The 11,917-nt window shown below is 48.4% G+C and overlaps 1 protein-coding gene across 6 annotated transcripts in view; it reads left to right on the forward strand.

Moving 5' to 3' along the window:
* RNF24 (ring finger protein 24) overlaps positions 1–5,055 on the forward strand; it is a 145,934-nt gene extending 140,879 nt beyond the window's left edge. For all 6 annotated transcript variants that reach the window (XM_067013028.1, XM_067013026.1, XM_067013029.1 and 3 more), the window contains one exon: positions 2,994–5,055. In XM_067013028.1, coding sequence (XP_066869129.1) covers positions 2,994–3,132 — 139 coding nt within the window. In that variant the 3' untranslated portion in view covers positions 3,133–5,055. The remainder of the gene's footprint in view (positions 1–2,993) is intronic.
* Positions 5,056–11,917: the final 6,862 nt, after the last annotated feature.

Here is an 11,917-nt window from a genome sequence, read left to right on the forward strand (position 1 = left end):
GGACTCTCAACCACTGCACCACCAGGGAAGCCCCTGTATTTAATTTTTGATAGTTTGATTAATATGTGTCTTGGCATGTTTCTCCTTGGATTTATGCTCTATGGGACTCTGTGTGCTTCCTGGAGTTGATTAACTATTTCCTTTCTCATATTAGGGAAGTTTTCAACTATAATAATCTCTTCAAATATTTTCTCAGTCCCTTTCTTTTTCTCTTCTTTTTCTGGGACCCCTATAATTTGAATGTTGGTGTGTTTAATGTTGTCCCAGTGGTCTCTGAGGCTGTCCTCAATTCTTTTCATTCTTTTTTCTTTATTCTGCTCTGCAGTAGTTATTTCCATTATTTTATCTTCCAGGTCACTTATCGGTTCTTCTGCCTCAGTTATTCTGCTATGGATCCCTCCTAGAGAATTTTAAATTTCATTTATTATGTTGTTCATCACTGGTTGTTTGCTCTTTAGTTCTTTTAGGTCCTTGTTAAAAGTTTCTTGTATTTTCTCCATTCTATTTCCCAGATTTTGGATCATCTTTACTATCATTATCTGAATTCTTTTTCAGGTAGACTGCCTATTTCCTCTTCATTTGTTAGGTCTGGTGGGTTTTTACCTTGCTCCTTCATCTGCTGTGTGTTTTTGTCTTTTCATTTTGCTTATCTTACTGTGTTCAGGGTCTCCTTCTCACAGGCTGCAGGTTCATAGTTCCCGTTGTTTTTGGTGTCTGTCCCCAGTGGCTACGGTTGGTTCAGTGGGTTGAGTAGGTTTCCTGTTTGAGGGGACTAGTGTCTGTGTTCTGGTGGATGAGGCTGGATCTTGTCTTTCTGGTGGGCAGGCCCAAGTCTGGTGGTGTGTTTTGGGGTATCTGTAGCCTTATTATGATTTTAGGCAGCCTCTCTGCTAATGGATGGGGTTGTGTTCCTGTCTAGCTAGTTTTTTGGTATAGAGTGTGCAGCATTGTAGCTTGCTGGTCGTTGAGTGAAGCTGGGTTTGGGTGTTGAGATGCATATCTCTGGGAGATTTTCGCTGTTTGATATTACATGGAGCTGGGAGGTCTCTTGCGGACCAGTGTCCTGAAGTTGGTTCTCCCACCTCAGAGACATAGCCCTGACGCCTGGCTGGAGCACCAAGCGCCTTTAATCCACATGGCTCAGAATAAAAGGGAGAAAAAATAGAAAGAAAGAAAAAAGAGAAAGAGAGAGGTGAGAGGGAGGAAAGAAAGAAAGAAAAGTAAAAAACAAAACAAAAAAACTGGATGGTCAGAACCCTAGGACAAATGGTGAAAGCAAGAAAGCAAAGCTATACAATCAAAATCTCACACAGAAGCATACGCATACACACCCACAAAAAGAGAAAAAGGGGAATAAAATAATATATCTTGCTCCCAAAGTCCACCTCCTCAATTGGGGATGATTCATTGTCTATTCAGGTATTCCACAGATGCAGGGTACATCAAGTTGATTGTGGAGCTTTAATCCGCTGCTTCTGAGGCTGCTGGGAGAGATTTCCCTTTCTATTCTTTGTTCGCCCAGCTCCAGGGGTTTCAGCTTTGGATTTGGCCCCACCTCTGCGTGTAGGTCGCCTGAGGGGGTCTGCTCTTCGCTCAGACAGGACGGGGTTAAAGGAGCAGCAGATTCAGGGGCTCTGGCTCACTCAGGCCGGGGGGAGGAAGGGCTACAGATGCAAGGCGAGCCTGCGGCAGCAGAGGCCGGCATGACATTGCACCAGCCTGAGGCGCACCGTGCATTCTCCCGGGGAAGTTTTCCCTGGATCCCGGGACCCTGGCAGTGGCGGGCTGCACAGGCTCCCAGGAGGGGAGGTGTGGAGAGTGACCTGTGCTCGCACACAGGCTTCTTGGTAGCAGCAGCAGCAGCCTTAGCGTCTCATGCCCGTCTCTGGTGTCCACGCTGATAGCCGTGGCTCACGCCCGTTTCTGGTGCTCCTTTAAGCGGCACGCTTAATTCCCTCTCCTCGCGCACCAGGAAGCAAAGAGGGAAGAAAAAGTCTCTTGCCTCCTCGGCAGCTCCAGACTTCTCCCGGACTCCCTCCTGGCTAGCCGCGGTGCACTAACGCCTTCAGGCTGTGTTCGCACCGCCAGACTTCTCCCTGTGATCCCACCGAAGCCCGAGCCTCAGTTCCCAGCCCCTCCCGTCCCACCGGGTGAGCAGACAAGCCTCTCGGGCTGGTGAGTGCCGGTCGGCACCGAACCTCTGTGCGGGAATCTCTCCGCTTTGCCCTCCGCACCCGTTACTACCCTCTCTTCCGTGGCTCCGAAGATTCCCCTCTTCCACCAGTCTCCGCCTGTGAAGGGGCTTCTAGTGTGTGGAAACCTTTCCTCCTTCACAGCTCCCTCCCACTGGTACAGGTCCCGTCCCTATTCTTTTGTCTCTGTTTATTTTTTCTTTTGCCCTACCCAGGTATGTGGGGAGTTTCTTGCCTTTTGGGAGGTCTGAGGTCTTCTGCCAGCATTCAGTGGGTGTTCTATAGGAGCAGTTCCACGTGTAGATGTATTTCTAATGTATCTGTGAGGAGGAAGGTGATCTCCACATCTTACTCTTCTGCCATCTTCTCTGTCTCCTCTGTAGTTATTTTAAATCAAAATAAGTCTGAATGTCAATAGTAGTGTGGGACCATCTCCTCCCCCTTCCTACACATATTTAATAGTCCCCCTTCTCTTGCAATTTTATGTGTTTTGTATTTCTATTAGAAAACTTCATTTCTCCTCCTTCCCACCACCCTCCTCAATGTACATCATTCTTTAAGAAGTCATGGAAGACTGAGGGTATAGCATACTGACTGTAGCTTCTTGGTAAACTGGAGTCTCTGGTTCCTCCAGAGGGTGAAATGCATTCTCCACCCAGTGGTAAAACTCTTCGGGACTTGGCTGTTCACTCCAGTCCCCAACTCTGAGCAACAGCTATGTTCAACATGTGAGGCATGTGGGCAGGGGGTGCCACGAGCATGGGACTGACATCTTCCTTCTTGTGGTGTCTCGTTCTGCAGGTGCCTTATTAAGTGGCTGGAGGTTCGCAAAGTATGTCCACTGTGCAACATGCCGGTTCTGCAGCTGGCCCAGTTGCATAGTAAGCAGGACCGTGGACCCCCACAGGGGCCCCTCCCTGGGGCAGAGAACATTGTATAGCTCATCACAAGGATCAAACTGTTGCAGGAGCCAATGTCTGCGTGGAGCCAGGAGGAGCACAAGCAGTCTCTGTGTTGGCTGCTCTACCTGGGGCACCAGCTGCCACTTCCTTTGTCTAATGAAGAACTCTTGGGCCAACTAGGCTGGGAACCGAGACTTCTGGGTCTTGTGACAACCAAAGTACTCTGACACTACCCCATGCCAAGAGAAGAGTAGTAGATGAGCCTGCAGGTTTGGTTCAAGAAACCTCATGAGGGTCTCTTGCTAACTCCATTGCACTCTGTCTCCCAGACACTTATCTCCATGTCAAGGTGAATCTTTATCAAGCAGAAGGGATGATAAACACAAGTGTTAGAGAAGGGAACTGAGGGCAGGTCTTTAAAGCCACCCCCACCCTGACCCTGTGGACACATGAGCTTCTATGCAGACCGTGCATGCCTTTGCAGCAGCAAACCCTCCTGGCAGCCCAAGCCAAGTAAAAACAGTGGTTACCTCAGCCCGAGCACAACCGGCTGCAGTGCCGGAGGCAGTGCCAACAAGCCTTTTCACGTTATGTCCCTTTGATAAGGCCATCTTGGAACCCAAGGGCTTTGGTTACAAAAAAGCAGCAGTACCCGTCACCACTGGTCCTGCCTCAAGTTCACAACACTTGCTTATCAAATCATCTAAGCTAAAAACATTAGATGTGCTTGGAAAGGTCTGGTCAAAAGCCATTTCCTCTTATTTCCCCTCCTACTCACCAGTGAGGCACAGCCAAGCTGCCCTCAGGAGCCCCAGCAGGGGGTGGGCCTCTGAGCCCATGCTGTCCCTGCATGACCTGGGGGCCTCAGGGTGCTGCCCACATTCCCATATATGCAGTGTGGTTCCAGCATACCTGCTGGTCTTGGCCCACTGCCTCAGTAGGAAGCTGCTGTAAGCCCCTCACATGGCTCCAAAGAGGAGCATCTTACTGACAACAGCCAGTCCTCTTGGCCCTGCTGAGAGGAGGATGCTAACCCCCTTGCTTCTCCCCATCCTTCTCTGTTCTCTTCCCTCTCTTGCCCTATCTCTCTTTCTAATCAAAAGAAAATGCCCATCGTTGACTTAACAATTTAAAGTATCCCAAATAAGATCCCTATGTAATTCTGAAGCCAGGGAAATGCCAGAAATTGTGAGTAGTTTCAGGAAGCTCCTGCAAGGCTATTCACCATTGGTATGTGCTTCAGTATTTGGACTTGGATAACTAATTGAAAGTGTCTTTATAGGGGAGAAATGCATGCTGCTCTTTGGCTCTTTCTGTCCAACTTTTCTAGAAATGACTCAGAGTCCAGCAGGATGCATGACTCTTTTATGTTAGCTATGTGAAACAGCATTGGGTCGGATAGAAAGTTCTCTTCCACAGCCCTGCTCGCCACCTCCCTCCATCATAGGGGTGGGACTCCTCATCAACAGCTTTGCCTCTCTGCTCCATCCCACAAGTATGAGTGGGAGCAGTTTCTGGAGGCACTTCCTCATTGGAAATACAGCCTGCATGATACAGAGAGAGTGGAAGAAACTTCGCTACTCTGTTCATGGCATGTCTCCGGGAATTTTCTTTCCCAGCCTCTACCCTCTTAGAACGGGCGAGGGAACCTGTCCTTGGCTCACGTGGCTGGGATCAGATGAGGAGGAAAATTCCCGTTAGCCTAGAAAAGTGTCGGCAGAATCCAGTTTGGGAAATTACAAATCCAGTTGGTCGGAATTGGCTGTACCCTATGTGTGACCTATTCGTGATATGCTAACTGGACGGCTTCTTTAAACAGGGCAAGAGAAGTGTGGAATATTTATATGAAAGCCTTAGTCCGTCTGGCACCCATGAAAATAACTATTTGTACACTCCTACTTTCACCCTCTGTTCCTGCATTCTCTATTTTGTAGCACAATAGAGTTGAACGCTGCAAAGCACCCAGTTTATAGTGAAATGTTTTCAATGACCAATATCAGAAGCAGGCTTACTTTGGACTAGCCTCATTCATAGCCAGCACTCACCATTTTCACATAATGGCTTTGGGACAAATGTCACCTCTTAGTTATGGGGTTCCAATAGGAAATAGAACTTTTCCCTTCAAAGGAGGAATTCTTGTGTTCTATACTGCAAATTATTTCATCTCACAGCTTTTGCAAGATTATAGCCTTTCAGTGCGTCAGTACCAAGGAGGCAGCCTCACGAAGTCCCTCTATTTGTAGGGAGGCAAATTAATTCATTTCACAGTGTCACAGCTAAAGGCCAGTTGGACCAGACATCCAAAGCCTATCCATTAGAGGAAAGCTTGAGAGTGCTGTGCACTCCCCACTAGGCACCATCATGGGTCTGCTTTACACCATGACCTCAACACTTGTGAATGTGCAGGGCTTTTAAAAACCCAGCTCTTCTACTAAGGTGGGGCTTGACACTGGAGTGGTTAAGAGTGTTCGCTATGCTTGTAGTCATCTTCCCTTTCTTGGCATGGCCAGTGTCACCTGCAGTAATTACTCTTAGCAACACAACGTGAATGTGTTTGCTCCCCACATCTGGGTCCTCCTCCAGAATGTCCCTGTGCTGCACTGCTGTAACTGAGAACGGCCAGGGTTTAATTTATGTCTTCCTTTAACTCTGATTAAAATCACAGTTTTATGTGAAGGACAAGGTCAAATCTCCATTCAAAAAAATTATTTTTAAAGAACAAGGATCCCTTAATACTCTTTGATCAAGCTCACAGTGACACCAGTGAGGCTGCCCTGTCCAAATCTATCTCCATGAGTTGTTGACTTTTGTTAATCTGTAGATATGTGAGGACTCTGGGTCTGCTTTTGGGCCACTGGCAGGTAACGTGATTTTTTAACTTCATCTTAATGTGTCTTAAGCAACTCAGAGATTGGGTGTTGCATACTGTGGGTTAGTGGAGCAAAACTCAGCCTCAACTGGACTGCATGGGTGGGTGAATCATGATCTAGTTGTTACTAGGGGTACAGCTGAATTCAGCTGGCTTTAGGAACAGGGAACGAAACCAGCCTGACTTGATTCCTGGTTGAGTAGGCCTAACATGCTAGTTGTCATCTGCTGCTTTTCTTTGCCACAGTGATTTGGTTAGGCCTATCGCTAGTAGTTAAGGCCCTAGCCAAGGAACAGGACAAGACAGTAATGGCCAGATGGGAGCAGGTGGCCCATGGGGAAGTCTGGGCTGAGGGATACAGGGGACCTCACACCATTGCCAAACACCCTGTTCTTGACAAGTCTTGACAAAGATCCTTTCCCCGGTGCCTAGCCCCTCAAATCCATCAAACGAATGACCTCACACCCTGTTCCTTTCCACATTACCTGCTCCAAAGCCTATCATCTTCATAGCCTGGTCCCATTCTTCTAAGCTACCCTGAACGACTGGGAATTATGAAATGCACACAGGAAGGCATCCCCAGAGCTCTGGAGAGAAAAGGTGCTCAGCTTGATTTGAATCACCACCTTGCCACTCACTAGCCACGTGCCTTCCTGCAAGTTAGCCTCCCAAAGCCTGTTTCCTTATCTGCCCACCCAGGGATTGTAGTAAGGGTGTCCCCACCAGCTCTTGTGGGGAACTGGCCACCATGTCTGGAGCCTGGCAGGCAGGCCTAGAGTCATGGGGGCTGGTGCTACTAGGTGACACCATCACGCTGGCCACATGGGGCTCCTCTGTTGTCCCAGTAGAAACAACCTCAGCAGAGAGCCTCCTGAGATGTAGGGGCTCTCCCCTGGGTCCCAGTTCACCTGGCTCCCTTCCCTTTCCCCTCTTGATCTTCCTTAGTCACTTCCATTTACCTTTGCCCACGGTGCTCCCCAACATGGTTGCTCAGTGCTGAATATTCCTTAATTTTTTGAATAGGTAATCCCTTCAAGTGGTTCACAAATTATAAAGTTGTCTTCCTTGCATCCCTGACCTCCAAGCAAGCCAAGTTCCTCACCCCTTGAGCACACACTATTAGTTCCTTGTGGATTCTTCCAGAGATTATTTATGAATGTACAAGTACACACACATGTACATGTGTATGGGGTGTGGGTATGTGTGCATACACACACACACACTTGACCCTTGAACAACACAGGTTAGGTGCGCTGACCCCCTGTACAGCCTGCGCATAACTTTACAGTCAGCCCTCCATATCCGCAGTTCGGCATCCAAGGATTCAACCAACTTTGGATCGTGTAGAATGTATTCATTGAAAAAAATCCACGTGTAAGTAGACCTGCTCAGTTCAAACCTATATTGTTCAAGAATCAACTGTGTGTATGTGTATAATTTTTTTACTTTACTTGTGTAATACCAGGCAAGTATATTCAAGGAACATTCCTAGTCATGTGGGAAGAACCATCCCAGAAGTCAGAATATATGTAAAAGGTGAGCCCAGAATTGGGGGCTATTTCTATAATCACATTCCTTTTGAATAAGGCAGAGTTTCCACTGATTGCAGCATGATGAAATTCTAGTTTGCTATCCCAATCAAACTACAATCCCTCCCTGACCCTAACCACTGATGCCCAAATAACAAGACAGCACAACCAGTTTCCAGCCTATCTTTCTGAGTCTGTTGCAGGACACTCAAGAGCAGGCTCCACAGCCAAAAGCAACAGCACAGTCCAGCAGCTTTTGCAGGAGCCTGGACAGACTGCAGCTGCGCCTCAGCCCCCCAATCCAGTTTCAAGTGAGGACCAAGAGCCCAGCAGTGACGTCTGGTTACAACTGTCATGGTTTCTTAGGCAAGCCCATGTTTTGAGGCAGGAGTTTGAGAAGCAGCAGTAACTGAAGGCTGAGGCATCCTTCTGTTTTGTGGGGCAGACGTCTCCGATGTTGCTAAGCAAATAGGTGGTCAGCTGCCTCAGCATTAACAGCAGATATGGCCGAACGTTCATGTTCAAGTTCATGAACCTACTCTCTTTCCCTTCCCACTCTTTATGAACACACTAAAAAGAAAATGTTCCAATAGAATTTCTCCTCGCCCAACATTTTTTCAACAACAGAAATTATCCCACCAATATTTTCTTTAAAAAAAAAAAAAAAATTAAGTTCATTCTTGCCCCTGCAGGAGATCCAGGTTAAAGCTGCTTCCTCCAGGCAGCCTTGCGGGGAGGGGCATGGACTTGTGCCTCTCATTCCTCATCCACCTCCCTGGTATCCTGCCACACAGAACAGCAGCCCAGGGATTCCCTAGATTAAAAGTGCAACTTGGGCCCCTGACCTGAAACTCGGAAAGGAATTGTATGTGAAACTCCACTCTTCTGTCATTTGATGAACCTCTTGTCTTTCATCATTAGCATTTAGGAATTTGAGTAAAGGAGATGAAAGTGTCTTAATTCTGGTGAAATTTGCAGTTGATAACTGGAAAATGCTGGGTCATGTTCCTTTAGTAGATTAACGAAGGCTTCCACGTGCCATGGAATGTGCTTCCACTTGATTGGGAACAGGAGGAAAACAGAGGGGCTTGTTCAGTAAATGTTATTATTCCAGTTCAGCTTCAGAGCCTAAATTGTTGTTGCAAGATGCAGAGTTTTATTCCACTTTTAGACCAAGCATCAGCACACTTGGCTTACCGACCCAGTGCTCACTTCTGTGGCTATAGTGTCAGGGTCTCCCTGCTCCAGGGACATGTACCCACATTGTGGGCCCCACCAGTGTCAAGGGACTTGTCTATTCTTCCATGAAGCCCCTCTCAGCTCCCTGGGCCAGTACAAGCCTGGCGGACCTGTGTCTCGGGCCAGGTGCACACCATCCCTCCATCCACCCCTTCCCTCCCAGGCCCCCCCTCCGCTAGAGCAGGAGAGACAGATGGGGCTAGTGTTAGGAAGTCCTTCCTGGTGACAGAGCAGTCTTCCAAGAGAGTGTTCCTGAACTGTCATCTCTGGGTCTCTTGACAGATCTTTGCCAGAAAGAGTGGATATTAGTCCTAGAGTTTTAAGCCCATTGGGGTTTATTCACTAGATATCGTATAACTCCCTCAAAAAAAGGTTTATGAAATGCTGAGCCTCAGGTTTCATAGACATGTTTGTACACTAAGAATTATGCAGAATATTTTTAAACATTTGCAGTTTTTTGTAAGCTATATATTTTTGTATATTTAATTGCTATTTTTAAATTTTAATGCATTTTGCTAATTACTCTTGTTTAAAAAATAAGACATGCATGTAATTGACTTAAATGTAAATAAAAAGCAGATTTTAAAAATACTTTGTGTTGGGCTTCCCTGGTGGCACAGTAGTTGAGAGTCCGCCTGCCAATGCAGGGGACATGGGTTTGTGCCCCGGTCCGGGAAGATCCCACATGCCGCGGAGAGGCTGGGCATGTGAACCATGGCTGCTGAGCCTGCGCGTCCAGAGCCTGTGCTCCACAACGGGAGAGGCCACAACAGTGAGAGGCCCGCATACTGCCAAAAAAAAAAAAAAAATACTTTGTGCTGATCATGTACACACCCTTGGTCACCCACATCCCACTTAAGCCCATGTAGCAAGAGCTGAAGAGTGGTTCTGAACAAACAGAATTGGTCACCAGCAACAGGTGATTGTGACAGAGGAGCCTGGCTTATCTCTTCCCATGATGTGGGGTGCCAGTGGGACGCCAGTCAGGGTTGATGAGTGGAGCACCAGGCCACAGCAAGGGAGAAGGCAGAGAGGCCAAGGCCCCCCCTGCCACCCTGGCCTCAGCACCACAGGTGTGGCTGGATACAGTCAAGCAGTCTCCCAAATGTGAACACCAGTGCTCAGAAGGGTTGCAGTGGTGGAACTGGCCCACACCTCACCCCTCTAGCTATATCCCAGGTCTGGAAATACGAACTATTCTGTTGGGAGGAGAAAAAAACATCTCCTGGTCCAAAGCCATCCTGTGGCAGCTACTGTTTCTACTCACCAACCCTCACTAGGACTCTGCAGCTCAGCTTTGGCCCCATAGCTTCAGGGAAACTGCTCCCCCTCAAGGCCATCCATGGCCCTGCAACCAAATCTGTGCCGCCTCTGAAACCTCCTCTTAATGCAGGTGCCTGGAGAGCTCCTCTCCCCTCAAGTCTCCTGAGCAACAGGCCCCCTGCGCTAGTCCCCTCTGACCACTCTTCAGTGTTCTTCGCAGCCTTTTCCTTCTCTGCACATCTCTTGTTATTCTCACTCTACCTTGGGATTCACTAAATTCCCACCTACATTTTACCCACCTACATGCACATCATTCTCAGGTCTCTGACCTAAATATCCAGCTACCTATTTGGCATCAAAAATCAGGCAGCCCAAAACCAAGTCTCCCCAGCAAGCCTAGGTGCCCTCACAGAACCTCCGTCCCCCACTTCCAATCTCCACATCTCTAAACTCAACCCTCTAAAGCATCTCTCTCTACCTGACCATCCACTGCTCCCATCTTGGTTTGACCACCTTCCTTTCACACCTGGACCATGACCACAGCCACTACCACCCCCACTGCCTCTAATAGGGGAGTGTGAGATGGGACCCTCAGGCTAGTATTTGGAGGGCTGACTGGAAGGGATAACTGCTGAGATGAGACAGGGCGGTGGCTTAGACCAGGGTGGTAGCTGTGGTGACGAAAGACTGAGTTTACATGCATCTCACAAACTGGAGGTAGTGAAGTGTCAGGAAACTGGGAGAGGATGCTGGCGGAGCTTCAGGGGAGAGGATGGAGACATTTCTGTGTAAAGATGGCCTTGGAGATACAGAAGAGAAGGGAAGGGGGAAAGGGGAAGGGGGAAGAGGTAAGAGAAGGCAGTCAATGCCTTGGGACTGGAGCTCAGAGGCAAGGGCTGGGCCAGACATGCTACCTTAGAAATCAGAGTCAAGGTGAGTGCTGATGACTGCTTAAGGAGATCAAGGATTGAGCCTGAGGGCTAGCAATATCTAATTATCTTCAGTGGAGAACAAATTGGCAGAGACAAAGCAGCCTAGGAGATAGAAGGAAAAGCAAGGGGTCTGCAGGGTTAGAACTGAGGAAGATGAGAATATGAAATGTCCATTAGATTTAGCAACAAGATTCACTGGAGTAAAAGGATGGGCTGAGCACAAAGCACAAAGAGAAGTCACAGAGGCAGTTTCTCAAGAGCAGGAAGTGGTGAATCCATGGAGGTGGAAGGCGACTTCAAGGCACAAGAGGAAAGGGGGCTCTGCCGGATTCTAGCTGTGTGACTTTGGGCAGGTTTCCTCCTGTTAAGTTGTGGAGATGACAAGGGCTGCATGACACGACCCACAAAAAGCAATGGCACAGCCTCGTGAGCACAGTAACCGCGGGGAGAGCAGGAGGGATCCCACAAGGCCTCAGAGGTCAACCTGGGTCTCCATGGGCAGCAAACGGGCTCACGCTGGCTCCATTCCTCGGCCCAGAGGAAGCAGCCAACCTCTACCAAGACTCCATCTAGAAACCTGTCTCTCCTCAAGCAGCCTTTTGAGCCTTCCACACACAGCCCCTCCACTAGATCCGACTCAGCCAGCCTCCCAGGCAGTTTCCAGCAAGCACAAGGCAGGGAGCAGAAGGTGGGAGAGTCCCGCCCTGCTCTCCATGAGCTAATCAACGGACATCTCAATTCCTCCCTTTCTACCAGCCTGAAATACCCAGATTCCCCCCACTCCTCGAAAAGCTGTGGATACTGGCAGCCCTCTTTGTCTGCTTTTAGTTTTCCAGATGTGCTTTTTCTACTAGCTTACTCACTTCCATCACATCAATTATCCCTCCACTACCCAAGGAAATTCTGCCCAGGGGAGAAGTCCTTTCCCTCCAAATAGACCTTCCCAGGATCTGAAGTGTAAACAAGCTAGAACTGCCCTTCCAAAAGCTGC

Source organism: Kogia breviceps, chromosome 14, assembly GCF_026419965.1.
Source record: "Kogia breviceps isolate mKogBre1 chromosome 14, mKogBre1 haplotype 1, whole genome shotgun sequence".
NCBI classification, from domain to species: Eukaryota; Metazoa; Chordata; class Mammalia; order Artiodactyla; family Physeteridae; genus Kogia; species Kogia breviceps.